Here is a 23741-nt window from a genome sequence, read left to right on the forward strand (position 1 = left end):
CATGTGTCTGATCGATGATCTAGGACTGGTGTCCGCACCAATTTTTCTTTTTCAAGTTCTTAGTAAGCTCCATCCTAATTTTAATTTGTTTTCTAATAAGATTGTTCTCTTTGGCACACATGTAAGGGAGCCCTTCAAAATCTGAAGTTAGAAATTTTATCAATCTCTTGATCAAGTCTTCTTAACTTTGAGAGATGCTCACATTCCAGTTTTAGCGAAATGGCGAAGGCTTTAATAATGGGAATGATGGATTTGTTTGTCCAGGCCAAAATAGATTCTGCATTATAATACTTCCTGTGAAGCTCATTCCAGTGAGTTGGTTGTGATAAAAAAAGATATTAATCAGAAAGAATAGAAGAGGGAAATGATAGCATGATGGTAGTTTTCTACCCAAAAAGAAAAGAAGAGAAAAAAAAGGAAGAAGGGAGACATTAACTGGGCTGGGAAATACCGAAGTGCAAAAAGATATTCTGCATTTGATATCCTCGAAATACATGGATCTTAAGGTAGGGTTCTTTCTTTTTAATCAGATTCTCTATCTATCCACCAAACCAGCCCTTCCTTATATTGGCTATGCTTAAGTCCTATTTTGGTTAGGATATGCGTAGGATTACTTTATTAATTTTTTGAGTCAAACACCTAGGGGCCAACACTTAGGCTTAAGCCCTCAGATAATGAATGTCCCCTGAAGTAGTGAAAAAGAATGGCCAGGCTCCCCAAGCACTGGAGGTGCCTAGGTCTACTATTCCTTATGTGAATAGTAGTTGAATACTTAGATTCCTAGAAATCCTACCCTCATTCAACTTTCAACCTCAAATCCTTTCCTATTACTTATTCAAAATTGATGTGGATTAGCCTGACATATAAGCCAACCGAAATTTGATAATTGGCTAGGCCTGCTCAGTACCTAAAACTAAATCAATAAAATAGTCTAATTAGCCTAAAATAATATTTAAAACATAGGTTAGACATCCATGGCTGAATTACTTTCGCTATATTGAGAGGAATCTGGACTTTGCTTGAGATTGTCTATATGTTGGTGTACATCATTTACTTTCTATAATCTTTGGCTTCATGGTGGCCCTTGATCACTTGATCAATAGTTACGAGCTTTTGAATAACTCATTTAACAACGTTAGATGAGCCTGGAGTGTATAAGATGTTTTCCTCATAGTTCTGTGAACATGCTAAACAAGATGAAGAAATGTGTTATTTGACCACTGCGGTAAACTAAAAGGATTTTGAATAGAAAAGACTACATAAAACTTAGTATAGAGCCTGACATGATTTTCTTGCTTGAGGGCTGACTTATGAGATAAAAATATTATGAATATAATTAATAGAAAGGAGATAATGATGATGGGTTCTATGCTACCAAAAGATAGGCTTTGATACCAATGATAGGCTACGGAATGATTCCTTCAAGATCTAAATTTATTGCAGGAAGTAGTCCGCCCAACTGAGGCAAAATATTCACCAAATATTCTCTCGTAGTCAGAAAATTATGAAATCAAGTGGATTAGATCCGTAACTCCTTGATTTACAATTTTTGTATTTACGCCCTTTGCAGATTCTAACTGTAACTAGGACGAAAACACGATATAATGCGGGTGATGGTGGTGGTGATGGGTAGAGTGGATGTTAGGGTTATGGATGATAATGGAGATGAAGGTGGATGGTTGATGTGGTTTAAGTAATTAAGATGAATGGGAAGTAGTCGAGATCCCAAAGAAGAGGGAGGACTCGACAGACGAGGGAGATTAGAAATTAGGAGAGACCTTGTCAACGGTAGAGATAGAAGTGCACCACGTTTCTCCCACCTTGCCCTCAAGGTGAAAAGTCAGAGAAACGCTCTAAAATATCAGACTCCAACTCCCATGTCGCCTCGTCGGACAGCTTGCCAAGCCACTCGACTAGAACTTCCATCTCTAATCTGGTACCATGTCATCGTCGGCGCTTAGCAAGTACACGAATTAGCTCTACGATCTCTATCTCCTCTAATGGCTCCAGTATAACTGATCCAACGACCTCATGATCTCCGCTCCCTCAGTAATGAAACATGGAAGATAGGATGCACTCTCGACCTCTCCGGCAGCTCTAAACGATATACAACTGGTCCAATATGCTCTAACACTCGAAACGGATCAAAGTAATAATGTGCTAACTTCTGGTTTTGTATCGGACGTAAGGTCACCTGTCGATACAGTTGCACCCTCACAAACATCCAATTGCCAATGTCAAGACTCCTGCTCCCTACGGTTTCGATCATAAACTTGCTTTATGCGGTTTTGAGCAAGTTTACGATGGACACGCAATCTCCTCAATGTGGCGTCTCTATCTATTAAACTAAGTTCACCTTCGTCCGATCTGTAGATGCCACTGGATCATAAGCGCGTAATGTCTGAGCCGTTCGCCCATACGCCATCTCAAATGGCTTCATGCCAATGCTGCTATAGTAGGTGGTGTTGTAAGACCACTCTGCCCACGGTAAGAACTCCAACCATCATCTCAGCATCTCTCTAACAAAGTATCTCAAGTACTGCTCAATGCCTCGATTGACCACCTTGGTTTGGCCGTCCGTCTGTGGATGGTAGGCTGAACTGAAGTTCAATTGAGTCCCCTACAATCTGAAAACCTACATCTAAAAGTTGCTCATAAATACACGATCACGATCTGAGGCAATCGTGCATGGCATGCCATGTAACCGAGCAACATCTCTGACAAAAATTTTAGCCATTGATTTAGCTGAAAATGGATGTGACAATGCCGCAAAATACGCATACTTTCTCAATATATCAACCACCACAAAGAAAACGAAATAACCACGTACCAGCAGAAGACCCTCTATGAAATCCATAGAAATGTCTTCTCAAACACGGTCCGGTATTGATAAAGGCTGAAGTAATTCGGCCGGTTTCAATATGGTTGCCTTAGCCCTTCGACAGACTTCGCAAGCATGGACAAAACTTTTCACATCCCGTCTTAATTTTGGCCACGTGCAACTCTTAGATATCCTCCTATAAGTTCTTAAGACACTCTCATGATCAGTCTCTAGAGTTTGGTGGAAGTGCTCCAATAATTTCTATCGCAATCCATCATTTGCGGGTACCCTAATGTATCTGCGGTCTAGCAGCAAACTGTTTCGGTTCTCCAACTCTGGATGGCGTTCCGGATCATTCAACACCTCCTGCAATAAGCTCAAAACATCTGGGTCAGATGTATATGCATATCTCAGCTCGTCAAGGAAGGGAAAGGTAGGAGAAGAATAGGCTGCAAACTCGGCGGTATCGGGTTGGCGCGATAGTGCATCCGTCGCTCTATTTTTCGTTCTTTTTTTGTATTGGATTTCATAATCATACCTCAACAATTTTGTGATCCATCTCTGCTGTGCCGGAGTATGTATACGTTGTTCCATAAAGTATGGAAGGCTCCTTTGATCGGTTCGGATAATAAATCGCCTATCGATCAACTAAGGCCTCCACTTTGTCATCGCATGCAGAATTGCCAATATCTCTCTCTCGTAAGTTAATAATTATTGAGATTTTTATGATAAAACCTTACTAAGAAAGGCTATAGGATGTCCTCCTTGCATTAGTATAGCTTTTATACCAACTCCCAACGCATCACATTTCACAATGAACTCTTTGGTAAAGTCCGGTAGTGCTAAAACGGGTGTTGTCGTTATTGTTCTTTTTAGTTTTTCAAAGGATGTAGTGGTTTCATCCGTCCATCTAAAAGAGTTCTTCAACAAAGAAGTGAGAGGAGCAGCGATCTTGCCATACCTGGCAATGAAGCGACGATAATATCCGGTCAGCCCCAAAAATCTTCTCAATTCGGTGGTGGTAGTAGGAATAGGCCAAGCGGTCATGCATGCCACCTTTGTGAGGATCCGCCGTTACACCTTCCGCTGAGATGATATGGCAATACTCCACTTGTGGTACTCCCCATAGGCACTTGGACTTCTTGATCTTCAATTAGTTTTGCTTTAACAAATTCAGCACATCTTTCAAATGCCGCCAATGCTCCAATTCAGTTCTGCTATACACCAAAATGTTATCAAAGAATACCAAGACATACCTTCGCAATAGAGGCCGAAATATTTCATTCATGAGACCTTGAAAAGTAGTTGGAGCATTAGTGGGACCAAAAGGCATCACTCGGAACTCGATTGCCCGTCCGGAGTTCGAAATGCCGTTTTGTGTACATCCGCCGGGTGAACTCTAATTTGATGATATCTGGCCCTCATGGTGACCGCCAAGGCGGCCGCCTTGGCCGCCTTTAAAAGCAGTAATCCAAAATGATGTTGCTGAGCATCTTGCTATGTCCTCACACTTTTGAGATATCTGAAATTGAGGGAATAATATAATGAGTTCACAACGTAGCTTTGTAAGAAACCATTTTAAAAACCAAATGCGCAATAAAAACCATATTAGAGTGCGCAACCACTATATCAAATGAAAGTTCGATGCACAAATCCAACGCATGTATAGCATAATCAACAATGTATACTACACAACTAGGTTATATTTAACACCTCAAGTATACATATATATCAACTTAGGAAAATCAACCCAGGAAACCAATGGTCAGTATCGCCCACTAATAAACCCATCCCATTTTAACTCTGGGATGCTAGTGTGTTAGCCCCACTAATAGTGGCTACCTCTATTATCCCTCGGGATATAATGGTCCTTCCCGTCTATACTTTAGGATACCAGAGTTTTGTAATTTCTATCTATGTGATCATATGTTAGTATTCATCTACTAACCAATCAATATAATGCATGATTATTGTGAAAGGACTCAAGATGATGGCAAGGCTTCAAGCTCATAATCCAACATATAGCTTTACAAAGCCTTCAAATATTGAGCTCATTTGAGCCGAAAATTAGCAAATATAGCTCTTTCAAAAGTGTAAATATTTATAGTGCATTCATACAAGTCAAAGCAAGTCATTGATAAATCGAACTTTTGCATAAATCAAATGTGAGAACATTTGCGTCGAGCAAGATATATAAACAAATACCAAATGGATAACTCTTTCAAAATCCAAATTCAAAATCATATTTCTAATAGCATGTTTCACAACACACTAATGCATTATGAAAACCAATTCTACTTGGTGATAATGCAAAATATTTTTCACAAAACTATTTAATTACAGAGATTGGAAAGGCCAGTCCTATTCATTCAACATGTAAAACATATTTATTTGTTTAAATACATTGATAACAAAACCCAATTCTACTCACCTTTAGGTAATCAATTTTCTGCTCCCAAAACATTAGTTAGAAAAGCCTTTTAGGTTAACCTGAAAGGGGAAAACAATAATACTTAAGCTATTCATTTCAGCAATAATAACTTGCCAACTTGAATAATAAATTAGGTTTGCTAATTTTAGAAAATACACAATATTATTATCATGGATTAAGGACTCAAAACATTAAATTCTTCATCCCCTTTAGACAACACTAAATCTGAACATATATTCTCTAATCACAAATAAAGATCCTAAATCACCAAATTAATGACTTTCTTTAAACAACATCAAATTTGAAAATACCTCTTCTAACCATGGATACAGAAACCTAAAATCTGAATTCTGAAAATAAACCTTCAACATATAACCCTTTATACTTTTCAGAGACTTATTTATACTTATTCAATCTAAGACTTGCCATGCTAAATATATATTTAGTAGTAGGACTTTTTAATAATTTTGAATTTGGGAGCATTTTGATGCATTGGAGTTATGAGTACAGTCAATAGCCATTTATATGACTTCATAGTCTCAGATGAAATAATTGATGGGAATAATAAGTTGCAAATGTTTAGCTCTTATAAAAGAAAGAAAGACATTTTATGTTTATTTACTTTGTACTTTGTAGGTATAGTCAAACACAACAAAATCACCTAATACTTAGTATTTGATCTAAAATTGTAAGTCACACCAAAATAAATTAGTCGAATACCTATTTTTGTTGGTTGAATACTTTAGTACTGGAAAAAGGGCTCCATACTCGTCTTGACCTTCTGGCATACATTTCAAAAATCTACTTTTACCTCTCTTTCTAATTCTTGATCTTTTCTTTGTAAAAAGGAATTTGTAGATTAGCCTATGGGCTAATGATCTGTCCAAAAAACAGAGGAACTCCGTAGGATGTTGTCTACTTGGTCTCCATTATATGCTTTGCTAAGTTGTCGATGTATGTTTCATTGTTTAATGATGTTGACATAATTTATCGTGTGTAAACCAAGGTTCCTAGTTTTGGCCGATCTTAATCCCAGTTTGAAACTAGTCTATTGATTGGCTCCAGTGGGGTATATGTTAGATTAGCCGATACCCAATCCGGATTAGGCAAGTTTTGACTGAAATAAATCGAAATCGTTAGAGAGAAAGGGAGGTTAAGAGGGAGGTAATAAGAAAGAAAAGGAGAAAGAGAGAAGAGAGAGAATAAAGAAAAAAACTGCATATGTGAGGTCACCGGATCTATGTCGGGAGAGTTCATGAGACATTGATGGAGGTCGGAATTATGTTGGAGAAGCATTAGCTTGGGAGAGAGTGGTGGGAGTGGGAGAGGAAAAGAAAGAGTCAGTTTGCAAGGGAGAGGGAGGATGTCTGAGAGGGAGACAGCATCGGAGGGTTTTTTTTCTTTTTTTGAAAGTAAGATTAGAGATAAGGAGAGATGAAAGAGAGTGTTAGTGAGAGAGTTAGTGGGAGAGAGAGAGGGTGAGAGGTAAGATTTTTTTTTTATATGAGGAGATAGAGAATGTGGATAGTAGGGGGTGGGGAGAGAGAGAGAGATTGAGAATAATTTTTATTTTTTATTTTTTAGACTGAATAATTTATATTTATATATTATTATTTTTTTCTAAAAAAGTAATATAGGTCGATACGGCCGGCCGATCCTGATATTTGGAATCTTGGTGTAAACTCCATGGTTTGAAGTATTGGTATCGACGCTTACCGATTCAAAACTTGAGTTGAAACTTGTTTTTCTTTAATTTCGGTCTAATATCAGGCATATCAGTTTAGTTTTCAGCTGTATAAGCATAAACACAAAATTTTGATTTTCTTTTGATATGAATTATGTGGAACACATCATAATTTGCATCTAATCTAAATACAACTTGAGACATTAATTATTAAGCTCTTGCAATCTGGAAATATTTTACGTTTCCATCCTATTTTTCTCTCTTTTCTTTGTTGTTCCTATCCTTTTCTTCCTTCACCTTTTTTCAGTTTTTATTTTAACACCTCTACGCTCACGTCTGTTGCAAAAGTAGTTATTGGTCTCATCTGCATAAGACTCTCTACTGTCTTTGTTGTAGAGGTGACGATGGTAATAAACAAATGTACTTAATTAATGCATCCAGAATTCAATATTTATTCATAGTATTTTCTTCTTCTTTTGGGAGTAATCTAAATTTTCTTTTCTTTATTTTCCTCAACTTCTAACATTTTTCTATGGTTTTTGTATATTTTTTAGATTTAAGCAATTAAAAAATAGTCCAAAATGAAACGATCAATATAGTGGCTGAAATGGTTGATATTGCTGTTGCGTATCATTTTCTCCGGGACCGATAGCAATACCGATACCGATACTGGTACTAATATTGATACAATGTAGTAAATTCCAGTTTTATTAATATTTTCAAATAGTTCTTGATAAGAAATCTAATAATTGCTGCTATGCTATGATCTATCTTATTTCTGATACATGATTTCACTCTGATGTCGTAAATGTCAACTATTGCTTCGAATTTGTTGTAGTAGTAAAAGTTTTTCTTTTCTATACTTAATTAATTATGGAATTCATAATGTGGGGGGCATTTGTACCAAAAAGGCCTGTCAATTTTAAAATAATAAAAATGGGCCCTTATATGCATCTCTTATGTGAATTGTGTGCATTTCTCTATAGAAAGGTATACATCTGATATAAAAAATAAACTTGTTTAGTTTCAAGAGCCCAATTTTACTATTATCAAAACCTAAGAGTCTTTTTGTGCAAATAGCCCTCATAATATGCTATTGCTGTTTCTGTTTAACTGGGAGTTCTGTTCAATTTGTTCTTCTCCATGCTTGCATAAGCTTCAGATTTCTTACATGTAAAATGTTTATGTTATTTTTATTTTCTTTTGAAATGAGTAACTTAAATATCCTACTTTACAGAATTCCACAGCTTTTCTGCCTCAAAATAATTCTGCATGTCCAACACTTTTTGTGGCTAATCTAGGTCCGACATGTTCTGAACAAGAGCTAGCACAGGCTTTTTCAAGGTCTGTTACACATCAAGTATACTTCATGTTGAACTATATCCATATGCTTCTTTATGTTGTACGACTTAATTTGTGCCCAGATGCCCTGGATTCTTAAAATTGAAGATGCAAAACAAGTATGGGATTCCTGTTGCATTTGTTGACTTCCAGGTAGTCCAAAGTTCTTCGTAGTTACTTAATTTTAACTTAGTTACTTCATCAGTATTTTCTACTTTCCACGTATGGGTGCCTTAGTTAGATATTTGCATTTGATACTAGATTGCCAACTATATTTCATTAACCTTTTGAAGACTACAATTATCCTCATTCTATGAAGTTCTAATCACCTCCCCTTCTAATTTCTCATTTACTATTCAGTGAGCATCTGACCTTGTACCACTGGAGAGAAATTTACTACCTATTCATTTATATGTTATTAGGAAGATGGTAGTTAACAAGGTATTTTTGAGCTGACTTGGTCAAAGAAACAGAAAATTACAAGTAATTTACATAATGAGCTGCTCCATAAATGTAGGTAAGTCTTGGCTATTTTCTTCTACAAATATGACTTTTGTCCAACTTCAAGAAGTTTTTTCTAATTCATAGTATGACAGGGTACCACTTTTTTTCCTAATTTTTTTTATAGAAAGCCCATGGGGCTAAACTGGTGCCACTTTACTATAATCTTTTTTCTATTTTTTCTCTTCCCTTTCTTCTATTTATTTATCTTCTTAACTCTGTTTCCTTTTGATGTGGATTGATTCTGTCTCGCTTTTCTTCTTGTAACATCTCTCTCATTATTGCGTCCTAGCTTGCTCTTTTATCATAGCCGCCCTGGAATACCTGAAGTTTCTTTAGAAACTCTCCAGAGAGCTCAGGAACAGTGTATAAACACAAGGGACGATCAGACCTTTCATCATAAAGTTTTCAGTCCATACCTTCCTCCTTGGTTGGAGCTTTAAAACTTCTGAGTGGATTTGACAATATTTTCGTCAACCAAAATAATAGCTCTGCAAGAATGTCGCATTCAACAGTATATAGAAAATAGATTTTTCTTCAGCTATTCTTAAGACGGGATCAGTCTGTGTTTCAATGAGCTGATCTTTGCAAGATGAAGTTTGAACTTAATTTGATGATGAATTGCTAATGTATTCCAACTGTATACCTGCTACTATGTTTCTTCCATAATTTATTCTTGGCAAATATCTCTGCCTATTTGTACTTGCTATTTTGGTAAAATTTTCGACCTTGAGCTTTCTCGTGACAGATTTTTAATCTGTAATTGCTTATTATAGGATGTGGAGAGTTCAACTGCTGCCCTAAATCATCTGCAAGGTACCATTTTATACTCTTCAGTAGGGGAAGGCATGCGATTGGAGTATCCTGTGTAAAATTATTTCACATTATTAATTCAATATAGTATAAAGGGGATATTTTTTCCTCTTTTATCATGTTGCAGATTCCTCTTGATATAACAAATATACTTTTTTTCTTAACAAAAACCACCCTAGATATGCAAAATCGCGCATGGGTCTTCGTAAACGCCAGAAGAGAACTTGATACCGCCAAGCTGCTAAAAGGCAGTTTAAAATTTCTTACAATTGAACTCGGGTCAAGTAGGCTGTGAGCTTTGTCTACCACCAAGTTACTATTATTAGTTCTCACAACAATTTGTTATGTATGTTTTACTGTTGGATTGCTAGCTATGTGGTCTCATTAACACTAGATTCTGTCTTCAGCATAGTTTGGATCTGAGTGTTTTGGTCAATTTAAATTCTCGTATTTCTGCTCAGGACTCATTCTGGATGATGTTATGGTGCATGAGTATTTCGATGATTAAACCACTCATCGCTGGAGGAATTTAGAAGGATGTTAAATATATTTTTGGGATAATTATATTGAGACAAAAAATCTCTATATTTTTCCAAAACTTACTGCCGTGTATTTCTTCGCTCACTTTTCTCATGTAAATGTGTCCTTTCACTAATTTGACCATCTATGAACTTATAAATGAGTCCTAGGATTTACCCATGTAAATTGGTTAAAACCCATGTATGATGTGTCGCTCTAATTGATCTAGTGTCAATAAGACAGTTGCCTGGGGTATAAATGGATCTGATACAGATTTGATAGTGCCAAAATCATATTGATGTGCATTTTTTGTTTTCAGATATGGATAATGAACTTTGTTACTATATTTGCTAATTATAGATATGGATTGAATATTAGATATGTTCATATTCATTTCGTGTAAGTTAATAATAAACGTGATATTAGTTAAATTTCTATATGTTTTTCTTGGTAGCATTTGTTATATGGATTTTCAGGATATATATATAAATTAGACCTATTTCACAAATTGAATATAAGTATATTCACACCCTAAGGCTCAGTCCACTTGTGGAATGGAAGGCCAACTCTAAAGTAAGTATTCTAATTTTAATACTAGAAAAAGAGAGCTAATAATGGTATACACTATTCTAATATTTAGTTGAATATTAGTATAAGGAATAATAATTATATTTAATGTGATATAAAGCTGATATTAAAGTATTTGAGAATATTAAAATTGCATTGTAAATTGATGATGTTTTCTATATCAAATGACTAAAATGCCTTTTATTAGATTTAAGGTAGTAGTAATATAAATTTATGTATAATTGCAATATTTACTATTAGAAGTGCGAACTAAATTCTCTATATACTTGCACTACATAATTACAAAGAGACTTCCTCACATTTTGCAACTTCCACGCATTATATGACAGGCAGAAAAAAATATTTGAAATTTTCTCTGCACAAAGAAGTAATGTTTTCGCACTTACTTTCACATACATCTCTGCACTAGCACTGCTTTCTTACATTTTTGAGTATTCCGTGTGTGAAAATTACACGTTCTGCCCAACTGTGAAAAGGGAATTCACAAGGGCGCATCACCAAACACTAGTTGTTCGCGTGAACCAGTTTCCCACATCACCCTATCTCGAGAGGCATCCATTATAGTAATCTTTTCGAAGCTGTCGTCATCCTCGGATCTCAATTGGCGCACACGAAGAACGGTGGTTGAAATACCCTGTATTTAGTTGTGGCTAGTCCGTTGTGGTTGGTCGTGATCTCTTTGCAACTGGTGTGATCATGGCCTATTAACCTCTTTGAAGTCTTTCTCCTCTAGATTGTTTTGCTCTTGCAAAGCTAGACGCTCGAACAACCTGGCCAAGTTCAAAGCCAAAGTTCTCTTACCTGTGCAAAGATATTTGGCATCGGACAAAGTCATACGAAAACGTCAAGTTGTAGCACATAAATTAAGTAATGATTTATTGGACCATGCAATTCATGTTGAATTTGTGAAATAAGTCCATGTGCGAAGATGTATATTTCTATATAGTAGTATGGGGCTGCAGATATTAACCACGTTGTGCAGATGAATAATCCCGCCTGCAGAGCAGGGTTATAACCTAAGAGTGCAAGGTTATAACCATGCTGTGAATAAATAATCTCGTATCCATAAGTGACATATCTATTAATGTTATTTTTTTTAGAATCTAGTAGTGAGAGTAAAAAGTTGAAGAAAGAAAGTGTAACACTTCGGGAAAAAAAATTCTGCATGTGTCAAGTGCGTGCATTGTCTAACTGACTACTCACCCCATCATTTTTTTCATTATACCCATTGTTGTCACTGTTCACTCTCCCTCTCCAGCTCACCTTCACTCCCTCCCTCTTACTCCTCTATTGCCACTGACGTTGAAGCCAACGAAGGCCCCAGCACCGGAGCAATGCTGGACTAATCCAAACCCTCGAGACCATCCTTAGGTTAGCTCCTATGCTTCTCCCGTTAATTAATTTGTTTTTAGTTAAAAATTATGGTTTTAATTCTAGCTTTTCTATTTCATCTTCACCGGAGGAACCTATTGGATGGCGACTTCAGGTCGACCTCTAGCCGATCCGGAAGCTCCGCCTCATTGTCCTCTTGCCATAGGTATCGAGTTTGGATGTCCATGGGGTGCATGGGAGGCTACGCCATGTTGCCTCCGTTCGTCGGTTGTGTTCGTCAGTGATGGTGGCCTTGCTCGTTGGCCTCGTCTGATTCCCTTCTTTGATAAGAAGAGGTGGATGCTCGGCTTGGTGGGCTTCGCCCTTTTTGCCAAAAATGAGAACTTCTATGGCCGCCAGCCATGGACTACCTCCCCTTTCCACCCAGGTTAATGGGCATTTGTGCTTGAGCACCTACTCCTTCCACTGAAGGTGTTGGTATAAGTCTTCAGATCCTCTCCTTCTTGGATTGTGAGCTTGTTCTCTCCCTCCCATCGATGAGCTCGAACCACCCTCTTCTTCCTCTTTTTGTCTTTCTTTTCGACCAACCACCTACTCTCGGGTGGTGAGTGTCGGTTGCCATACCCGTTGGCCTTGGGGCTCAGCCCCTCTAGTGACCCTACCACCGTCCCTCAGAAGGAGAGGGCGAGGAAGGGTTGGGCTTAAGCCACTCCCATCCATCTCCTTGGTGGGTCGCGGGTTGGGCCACATGTTACAGACCGACTAGAGTCAATCCGTGAGAAGAGAGTATAAGCTTCAATTAGGGTGAATGACATTAGATGCAGAGGGTAGAAGGAGATGATGGTGGCGATGACGGTGAGAAAAACGATGGGCAGTGATTGTGGCGATGAAAGGAGATTAGTTTATGTCTACTTCTAGGTTATCTTACTCTTATTCTTAAGATAAATTTAAGGCTAAAATAATTTCTTAATGCTTAGACGATTCACAAAGAAGCCCAGCCCTTCTATATATAGAGGTTAGGTACAATGAGTCCCACTAGGACTAGTCTTAAAGGCTAACACTACACAAATTCGAATTTGCCGTAAAGGCTTACATGACTTGATTGGATTTGCTCTAAAGGCTTACTTGATTTAATTAGACTTGCGTTAAGGGCTTTTAAGACTTAAGGGTTTTTAAGACTTATTTGGACTTGCCTTAATGGCTCATATGACTAAATTAGACTTGCTTTAAAAGCTTACATCATTAAATAATTAAAAAAAATAAATAGACTCGATCCATTGAGCCTAATGTCCCCATGAATCGATTCGATCAGGCTCGAATCACATCACTCCACCACTCTTCTGACTATCTTGTCCTCATGGTGAGAAGTCTAGAAAGCGCTGCATCAACTTGAACTCGGACTCCCAAGTTCGATCTCCCGTTGGTCCGTTGGACTACTCCACTTGTATTTGTGTGATCAATCTTTTGTCTACCTGAATTCTTCTCTTCACTAGAATCTATAGTGGCATGGGTTCTCAGTCATGTGTGGTTGGTTCAGGTATGTTGGCCGCAACAGCTGTCTCAACTTAAACTCGGGTTCACAAAGCTAAAACATGGAACACTGGGTGCACTCGCGAGTCATCTAGAAGATCAAGTTAGTAGGCCACCTTGCTTTTCTATTCAATCACCTGGTATGGCCTAATCTCCTATTGCAAACGTCCGATCCTAGTGTCACCGGTTGTATATCTACTTTATCCAATCTCACCAAGTTAGCTCTCAGGGATTGGATCTTAGCATCCCTATCCACTAGGGTTTCCTCAATGTTCATGCATTTTGTCCATCGGGTCAGTGCATAGGAGACCAAGGTAGGAGGCAGCCTCCCGTAAACTGCCTCGAATGGTGTGGTGCCTATGGTCGAGTGGTGGGTGGTGTTTCCTCAATGTTTGTGCGTAGCACCATAGCTATTGCTCCAAGTATCGGTTTAGAACCTTTGTTTGCCCGTCCACTTATGGATGGTATACCGAGCTCATGTGGAAAGTCGGCCTATAGATGAAAAAATTCCTGCCAGAACTGGCTAGTGAACAGTAGATCTCGGTCGGACACCATAGACCTTTCGTGCGATGTAGGGGTAGCCGAGTGCTGAGAAATGTGCATACTTGGAGAGGCGGTCGACCACCACCATGATAATTGATTGCCTTTGCACGGTTGGTAGGCTTTTAATGAAGTCCATTAAAGTATCTTCCAAGATCCGCTTAGGCACGAGAAGGGGTTGGAGAAGGCTAGTTGGTTGAGTCGAATTTGTTTTGGCTCATTAGTAGACTTTACATGTGCAAATTGCACCCATCTTTCTTCATGCTGGTCCACCAACAATTGAGCCCTAGTCGCTTGTGGGTCTAAAAGATGCCCTTGTGTCCCGCGAGGGGTGAGTCGTGGAAGTGGTTGATAAAAGCGGTTCGTAAGTTTGCAGCGGTCAGGTTTAGGATTTGGTCTCCCTTGAGCATGAGTCTATCTCGCATTGTACTCGGTCTGATTTGAAGGGTCTTGAGTCAATTGAGTTGTAAGTTCCACTAGGCTCGGGTCCTTCAACGTGGCCTCCTTTATCCGGTCCAACAAGGCAAGGATTGGAACTGATATAGTGGCTAGCTCGACTGCATTGAGTTGGCGCGAGAGTGCATTCGCCATGCCGTTCTCTAAACCCTTTTTGTAAACCAAGTAATAGTCATACCCGAGCAATTTGGAGAGCCACCTTTCTTGTATTGGAGTGTGGATTCTTTGTCTGAGTACGTAGGCCAAACAATTTTGATCGGTACACACTATGAACCACCTTCTGATTAGGTATGGGCGCCACTTGGTAACCGTGTGGACCATGGCTAACATCTCTCACTCGTACGTCGACAATTGGCGCAACCGTTCTAAGAGAGCCTTGCTAATGTAGGCTATGGGTTGCTGTTCTTGAATCAAAATTGCAATGATCCTTGACCCAAATGCGTCACACTCAACCACAAAGGTCTTGGTGAAATCTGGTAGTGCTAACATAGGCACCTCGGTCATGGCTCGCTTGAGTTCTTCAAATGCTCGTTCCACCTTGGTGTTCCACTCAAACCCGCCTTTGTGGAGTAGGGCGGTCAGCGGGGTTACAATCATCTTGTAGCCCTGGATGAATCGTTAGTAGTAGTCGGTGATGCCAAGGAAGCCTCGGAGCTCCTTTGGCATCTTCGGTCGTGGCTAGTGCACCTTGTTAGCCACCTTTGCGGGATCGGCCTCCACACCTATGGAAGAGATAAAGTGCCTTAGGTACTCAACTCGTGTCTACCTATAAAAGCACTTGCTCTTCTTCACCTTCACCTTGTGCACTTGTAGTATCTCCATGATTGTTTGTAAGTGGTGTAGGTAGGTGCTCCCCCCTTGATCGACTATAAATGAGAATGTCGTCAAAAAATACCAAAACGTACCATCAAAGGAGTGGGTGAAATACATCCTTCATCAACCATGGGAAAGTTGTTGGGGCATTGGTGAGGCCGAAAGGCATTACAAAGAACTTGTAATGCTCGTCATGGGTTCGAAAGGCTGTTTAGTGAAGGTTGGCTGCTCGAACCCTGATTTGTTGATAATTGGCAAGCAAATCTAGCTTGGTGAAGATGGTGGCTCTGGCTACCTCGTCCAATAACTCCTCGATAATTAGAATCAGATACCAGGCCTTAATGGTGATGGTATTTAGTGCTTGGTAATCCACGTAGAATGACCATGAGTTATCCTTCTTCCACACTAGTAGCACTGACGAAGAATACGTGTTATGGCTCGGTTGGATGATGTCAGTCCAGGATTAGCCATGTGATCTCATCCTTTTGGGTGTGTGGATACCGATAAGGCCTCACATTCCCTGGTCTCGCTCTTGGTGTGATCTTGATCCGATGATCATGGTCTTGGATTGATGGTACTCCGTGGGACTCTTTGAAGATTTGATTGAACCCCTAGAGAAGTGGGTCCATATTAGGAGCTATTGTATTAACTAGGTTCAGTTCCTCCATGGTTGAGACCAACAGCATCAACAAGACATGGTAGTTTGCTTGTGGTAACTCTGTTAGGGCTTGAAGTTTAACAACCTAGAACTAAAAAAAGAAGGATATATTAGGGCTTGAAGTGTAACAACAATTCCGCTGCCTCCACTGATGCGGCCCTGAACCCCCTTATGTGAGATCCTGTAGACCTTGACGATGAGTTGATGTTTGACTGATGGACGTGAGAGATGCGTGGTTCGTGTCTTCTGATTAGACTATGAGTAGTTTTATCCCCTGTATGCCTTTCTCAAATTAGGATATATTATATATTATGTACATACATGTTTTGGCCTCCAACATGATTATATGACTTTATTTAGAGATAATTTTAGTCGAGCATATTTTATTGTGCATTTGATTAGGTTGATCTGGGATATGAGTACATTGGTGATATTTAAAGATGATTGGAGATGATTATACTGTTATGACTATGTGTCGGAGTGATATCTAACATGAGTATGCATGTGATAGACTAGTAGTGATATACATGTGTTAGATATATGGTTGGAGACCGCATTACATTATTTTCCTCTTGACTTCCTTACCATTTAAATACTTGATATGCATAACTTGTTATAGTATTAGATATATGCACGTGATCTATCATATAGAAGAAAATACATAAATCTTATTGATAGGAAAGTTGATAGAAAAAGCATGAGGGTACCCGAGTAGGCACTAGGGTTAGGGGTGCCTGGAGTGATGATTATGGTCGCTGATATGCGATATCTCATGGCCCATGTTCGAGGTCAGTTGAGTTTGTGCGCACAGACAATCGAACACCTGTCGTTCGCTAGGGCATGCGTGTCGCGAGCTACCTTCTTGTGATTTTTATTAACTGGTGGGTATGCCATTAGCGTACGGCAGGGTATAATTATGACTGAGATACCCTTAGCGTATGGCAGGGTATGCTTTGAGCCTATGAGCAGGATGTTAAGATCGGGTATTGGGTGTTGACTGTGCATAGTGGTCTAGTTATGATGATATTATACCGAGATGTTGGTGATGATTGTGATGTTGAAAAATTTATGTGATTTCATTATCATCTGTTATACCTGATTATCGAATGGTCAATATGCATCATAGGTGGTTGCATTTGATATCATAGCATGACCATGATCAGCATGCGTCATATGTGTTATATTTGAGAAAGAGTTATGATGATGGTATGACATGGAGATTTATTTATACATTGTCAAAGATTATATATTTTATAAGTTATGACATGACATGTTATCTATTTTTTATTTATATATTATTGAGAAACATTCATATACTCATTTATGTCACGATGCTCTTTTTTATTCATATTATCCAGTACATGATTTACTCTTTGTTTGACATCACTGATTTGGAGTAAGGTCTTTTCACTGAGCCTTTTGTTTATGACTCTTTATTTCTTTTCTAACCCCTCTCAGATATGTAGTACGTGATAGCGACTTACGATATCTCGAGAAGATATTTTAGATTGATGAGGTGAGCTATAGGTGTGAGATGATATAGATAATGGTATGTATAGAAATTGAGTTGTATCGTTATTTATTATATTTGTACTTTATTGTATCAGACGATGATTTGTATAGTACATGCCAGCTTATAGTGTACTAGTGTATTAGTTGTTTAGTTGTATCTTGATGATTTGTTGTGGTCTGTGTGGGTCCTGCTAGATTATGTAGTGGTCTAATATATATTATTATGGACTTGGATATTCATATGTTAACAGGTTTATTTGGTTAATAGTATAATTTATTTGGTGTTGGATTATGGGATCATGGATACGTTAGCAGGTATTATTTGATGATGTCATAATTATATGTGCACAGGAGTGTATCCGTGCGTGATGGGCCCCGCTCGACCTGTCGCGTGCGCCGCACATGCCGTGTGGGTGCGTGGGCGTGCACGTGCCTGAGCCGGGCGGGGGTGTTACAATCTAGGTGGTATCAGAGCCTAGGTTTAAGGATGATCTGGCAAACCATCAAGTATAGTACCTGTCGGTTTATTTTAGGATTTCGCTAATAATCGATATGTACGATTAGGATATTTCTTGGTAGAGATAGAGGTCTAGGTTGTGATGTTGAGATTATTAAATTTTGATATTTGATGATGTTGATAGAAATAATTTGAGATATTGGTGATATTGATGGAAGTAATTTGAGATATTGGTGTACTAATAATTTATCTAAGCGACTAATGAATAGGAAGAGATATTACTAAAATCATGCATTGATGTTATTGATATTGCGGTGTCATAGTCTATGGAGCAAAATATTGGATATATAGACTTGTTCATATGTTGTGACAAAGTGTAGAAATTTATACATATTTTTGGATTCTTGATCTTTTGGGGATATATTTGGGATTAGGAGATTGATGTAAAAGATATATGTGCAGAGAGACTATTTTGATACTTTATGAGGGTCATAATTATTGATTGTGGATCAATGAGTAAGATATATGATGATTTTGTATAGTAAAAAAAATATTAATTGATGTAATATAGATGATGGTAGATTGTATATAGAAAAGAATTTTTGGGGTGACTAGTATGATAAATTATGTCTACAAGATACTTATGTTAGTAGGTATAAAATTTTAATTGTACCGACAAGATGGATAATTTAATAAGGATATATTTGTCCAAAAATATTATTAGAAGATTAATGTCTCTTTTAAATTTTTAAGTTGGTGATTACCAAATAAGGTAATGAGCATAGGAAATATGACATGGATATAGTTATTAGATTATAAATGATTTCAGTAGCTGAGACTTAATATATATATTTTTGGATGATATGAAAGTAGGTTTAGTTTAGAAATTGCTAATTATGTGAATATGATTAGATAGAGAGAATGAGAATGAGAATGAGAATGAGATGAACTATATAGGGTGATAGTAATTTGCTAAGATGGTAGCATTATTGATATACCTTGTATGACAGTGAAAAATGCTTTACTGATTTATTTTTGACATCGAATTAGAGGGTAAGAATGTTACAGCATGTTGATTGTGTGTTTTTGATGATATTGGATTTGACTCAAAATATGTAGATTTATATTTCATTTACGATTATTATGTGGTACTGATGACATTGTAGAATAATTTTGAACAATACTATAAGACTAAATTACCCTAATTCTAAAGGATTCCCGTCGATCGCATTCGAATGCACAAAAGACGTTCTCTGTATGTGCGAACGCGATGCAGGCATTCGAACTCGCCCGACAGCGTTCAAATACACTTTTTGCGTTCTTTGTATTTGCGAACCTAATGCAGGCATTCGCAAGGGCGTTCGAACGCGACCTCTCCTGCGTTCGAACGCGACCTACATGAATTTTATTTTAATGAAAATAAATAACTAATGCAGAAAGAAAAGATCTTAACTAAATGTATCAATTTCTCTATTGCTTAAGTGATGGAGGAGAAGCTAAAAGAGCTTTGGAACACATCAAGGATTAGTTGGACAGAACTAGAGGTGAAGGATGTGCACTGGCAGCCCATAGCCACACTCGTCACATCGATTGGCCTATCACATACAGCTAGTATTTACCCCTTCCATAGTCAATTCCAGAAGTGAGGGAACCCTATTCAGTGACTCACACAAGCCCAAGTGGAAGATAGAAGAGCGCAAGGGCTTTGTTTCTATTATGACAAAAGATACATGTTGGGATACAAAATGTGCTCAAATGATGGCAACAATGATGGTGCTAGATGACGTGGATGAAGATGATGTTGCTCGAGGTTTTAGATGAAGAGATTGTTTTTCAAAGACCTTTGAAAAATAGTGAAGTCCAAGCCAAAATCTCATTCATGCTTTTGTAGAATTCGCCGCAAGAACTACTCTTCAAGTTGATGATACCATTAAAGGCCATGACATGCAGATACTCATCGACACTGATAGCACCCACAACTTTGTGGATGAGTAGCTGGTCCAAGAGAATGGTCTTGACACCGGATCTAATCTTAGGCTTCAATGTGATAATTGGAGACAGCACTGCCTTTCGCAAATAGTATATGCCGACGAGTAAACTTGAAGCTCCAAGAACATCCTTGGAATTGGACCTTCACCTATTGGCTCTTCGAGGAGCGGATGTCGTGTTAGGCACTCAATGACTCTATGCTTGGGTTTCGTTACATTTGACTCCAAGGATATGTGGCTAGACTTCAAGTTTAAAGGCGAACATATGCGGTGGAATGGAATTTGGCGAAGTACTAGCACCAATTTGTAATTGATGGTTGGGCTGCCCCAAATTGGGTGTCACGAAGACTTATTATAGATGTTGAGGCGGCCTAAACCTTATTGGGCTAAGGGATACACTCTGGATTTGTCTCGGCCACCGGCAACTCCACTTGAGACCATGGTGAGTGTGACATTACGACGGGTTGAGTTAAATTCATGTCAAATCAGTTTGGCCGATTTAGCCTTTCTTCTGAGTCCAAATCCTCCCAATAAATCAAAGCTTAAGGGAACTTGCTATGATGGATCAAGAGTGATTGAGCTCACCTTCAAAGGGACACAAATGACTTGAGTTAACAAGCGATGCTAGTTCAGATCGATCCAACCGAATCGACTCGAGCAAGATTGAAAGTACAACTCATCCACTCATCATGCATGGTGGGTTGATGTGATCCGGGTCAGACCAAACCACCTCGTTGACATTAGGCTCATGGCTTGAGTCACTTATCTACATAGATAGTTAGTTCCAGCACTTAGTTTAAGTTATTTCTAGCTTAGTCGAGTTAGTTTAGCATTGGACTTAATGTAATTTGGGTAACCGGTTAGCCTCCAATATATAATATGGAGTGCAACCTAAATGAAGGATGTCTTGATAAATAAGGTTTTCTAATTGGGGCGTTCAAATGCAAAGAAGGGGTGTTTGACCACAAAAAAGGGGTGTTCAAATGCCTACATCATGTTCGCAAAGTTAGAGACCCTATTTTGGTCATTTGAATGCCTCGCGAGGCCATTCAAACACCTCACGACGAGAATGATTATATTAGGGTTAATTTTTTAGTTGTTTAGCTATTAGCTTAGTGTCTATATATGTGGAAGACAACCTCGTTAGATAATTATCGAATGAATTATTGAGTTAACATTTCTTCTTCTTCCATCTAATGTAAAACTTCTCCCTCCTTGCTCAAACTGTGCGCCTCCATGCCATTGGGATGATGTAGCCATGGACTTAACCGACGGTCTACCCAAGTTCAAAGGTCATTCAGTGATCTTGGTGGCACTAGACCACCTCAACAATGTGACCAAAATGCATGATATGCTAAAATTGATTATTTTAGATTGTGACCCTATTTTTGTGAGTCAAGTTTGGCAGGAATTCTTCGCTCATCAAGGCACACATGTCCATACGAGTTCAACATTTCATCCTCAAACGGACGGCTAATCCAAAGTGCTGAATTGATGCTTAGGCAATACTTGCAGTGCTTCGTGTTTTTTGTGAGCGATTGTGACAATGGCTATTCTATTTGCCACGGGCTGAATAGTCATACAATACGGCCTGCCACTTGGCCATTGGCATGACCCCCGTTCAAGACCATCTATGGCTACTCACCCCCGACATTGTGCATTTACTTGTCGTTAGCCCTAGCTAACTGAACTGAGGTTGATGCAGTCTTGCAAGACCTAGATGAAGTGCTAAGGAGGCTCAAGTTGCACCTAGCCATTGCCCAAAATCAAATGAAGTAGGTCTATGATCAAAAGCACTAAGAGAGGACATATGTGGTTGGGCATTAGGGTTTATGTCAAGCTCCAACCACATCGGCATAGCTCAGTTAGACTCATCCTTAATAAAAAATTGGCTCCAAAATTCTTTGGACCATACCAGATGATCAAGCGGATTGGATCCATGGCATATTGACTAGACCTACCTAAGGAAGTACGAATCCACCTAGTCTTCCATGTATTGAGCTTTAAAGCTTGAGTTCCTCCTGCCAAGCCGATTAAAGCCATTCCACTCGAGTCGATAGGGACTCATCCAGCAACTAAACCAGGTACCCCTATTCCAGCTATGATCTTAGCCATGCAATGCACTCGAGTCCAGGGTAGGTTGGTCACTAAGGTTTTGGTGGAGTTGTGGAGGTGCACCATTAACGAGACAACTTGGACGGCTGATCCAACTTCATGGACTACTATTTAGATTTGACATGTTGAGGTCAAGGTGAACGAAAGACGGCTCAATCAAATTGGATCCATTCGCGGCACATTGAGGTCATAGGGTTGAGCCTATATCTAGTTATTTATTTGCATTCTTTTTGGCAGATGCCTTGTTAGTTGAGCTATGAACTCAAGTTTCTATTAAATGTGGACTCAACTTGTTAATTAGATAATTGAGTCTAGTCAAGTCGATTAAATGTTTTAGTCGAGTCATGAGTTTTATTGGGAACCCGATTTCAACTTGGGCTAGTTGAGTTGTATTGGTTGATCATGTTCTTATCTAGGTCGATCTAGTGTTAGCCTCTATAAATATATAGAAGAAACTTTAATTTGGAGATTATCTCATTGGATTGCTTTATTGCCCCCTACCTCTCTCTATCTCTATTTCTTGGCTGTCGACCTTATCTCGTCCACCTCCTCCAACCACGCCACTATTGTTGGTTCGGTCTCTTCTAGCCTCTAGCCTCCATCTTCTCCTTCTCTTCTTCTCATTCAACCTATATTCACTAACCCTATTACAAAATCAAGGTAGATCTACACTAAAACAGCCATCAAGGGCAACAACGTGTAGATACGATCTCGATTCATTAGGTTGTATCACTATCCGACCTTCATCTACTCTTTCATAAATATCATCCAATCTAGCTACTCGATTGGTATGAAATTAGTTGCTTGGAAAGCTCGCTCCTAAGACTATGATATGAACTGACTTGGGGTCAATCCAAATCTAGGATAGTTCTGCACAATTAAGGGAGAATATTCGATTCTCTAGATGCCAGAAAATTACGAAACCAATAGAAATAGTTTCATAACTTCTAGATCTAGGTTTTCGATATTCAGACCCTTCTCAAATTTGGATGATATCAGGGTCTAATCTGGATGACAAACCAACAACATTGGCGTAGGCAATGAGTGTGGTTTGGTTTGTAGATGATAATGGAGATGAGGTCGATGGTGGATGATGGTGGTGGTGGTTAGCTAGATTGATAGTTTAGAGGAGAAGAAAGGGGAGAAATAGGCCTACCCTACGGGACTAGGGGGATCAATGGATGAGGGAGATAAGAAGCTAGACGATATTGTTCCCCAACAGTAGAGGCAATGTTGGGTGGTAAAGAGAGAGGAGGGAGATTGAGGTCGGCGGCCAAATTGAAAGGGGAGATATTAAGATGCAAGACAAAAGCCAATTAATTTTTCATTCATGTATACCTAAGATACAAGCCAAAATGCCTTATTTATAGAGATTAAATTTAAAACAGTCCTAAACAACTTAACCAAACCAGTCTTCCTTCTCGGATTAATTCTTCATTTCGTCATATAGATGCTGAATCTGAGAAAACCCCGAATATAAAAATTACAGATGAGGAAATTTTTTATCTTCTCCAATTGGTTTGATATTATTCAGATGTCTATAAAATATCCTGCAGATATTTTCCCGAAATTGTGCAGAGCTGAATTTGGCTAATTAAATAAATTTCTAACCAACTATGACTCTAACTAAAACAAATAAGAA

General features: G+C 38.6%; 1 protein-coding gene across 3 annotated transcripts in view; it reads left to right on the top strand.

The window, feature by feature from the left end:
• The window catches only part of LOC140760612 (uncharacterized), a 37019-nt gene extending 26662 nt beyond the window's left edge, over positions 1-10357 (top strand). The window contains exons 7-10 of one of the 3 annotated variants that reach the window (XM_073097640.1): positions 8174-8280; positions 8361-8430; positions 9555-9594; positions 10053-10357. In XM_073097640.1, the coding sequence (XP_072953741.1) occupies positions 8174-8280; positions 8361-8430; positions 9555-9594; positions 10053-10099 (264 nt within the window). In that variant the 3' untranslated portion in view covers positions 10100-10357. Of the gene's footprint in view, positions 1-8173; positions 8281-8360; positions 8431-9554; positions 9638-9718; positions 9745-9770; positions 9985-10052 lie in introns of those variants that run through there. The other 2 variants (XM_073097639.1, XM_073097641.1) reach the window with 2 other exon arrangements.
• The last annotated feature ends 13384 nt before the right edge of the window (positions 10358-23741 follow it).

The sequence above is a fragment of the Typha angustifolia genome, chromosome 5 (assembly GCF_048772165.1).
Source record: "Typha angustifolia cultivar Huaian chromosome 5, ASM4877216v1, whole genome shotgun sequence".
NCBI classification, from domain to species: domain Eukaryota; kingdom Viridiplantae; phylum Streptophyta; class Magnoliopsida; order Poales; family Typhaceae; genus Typha; species Typha angustifolia.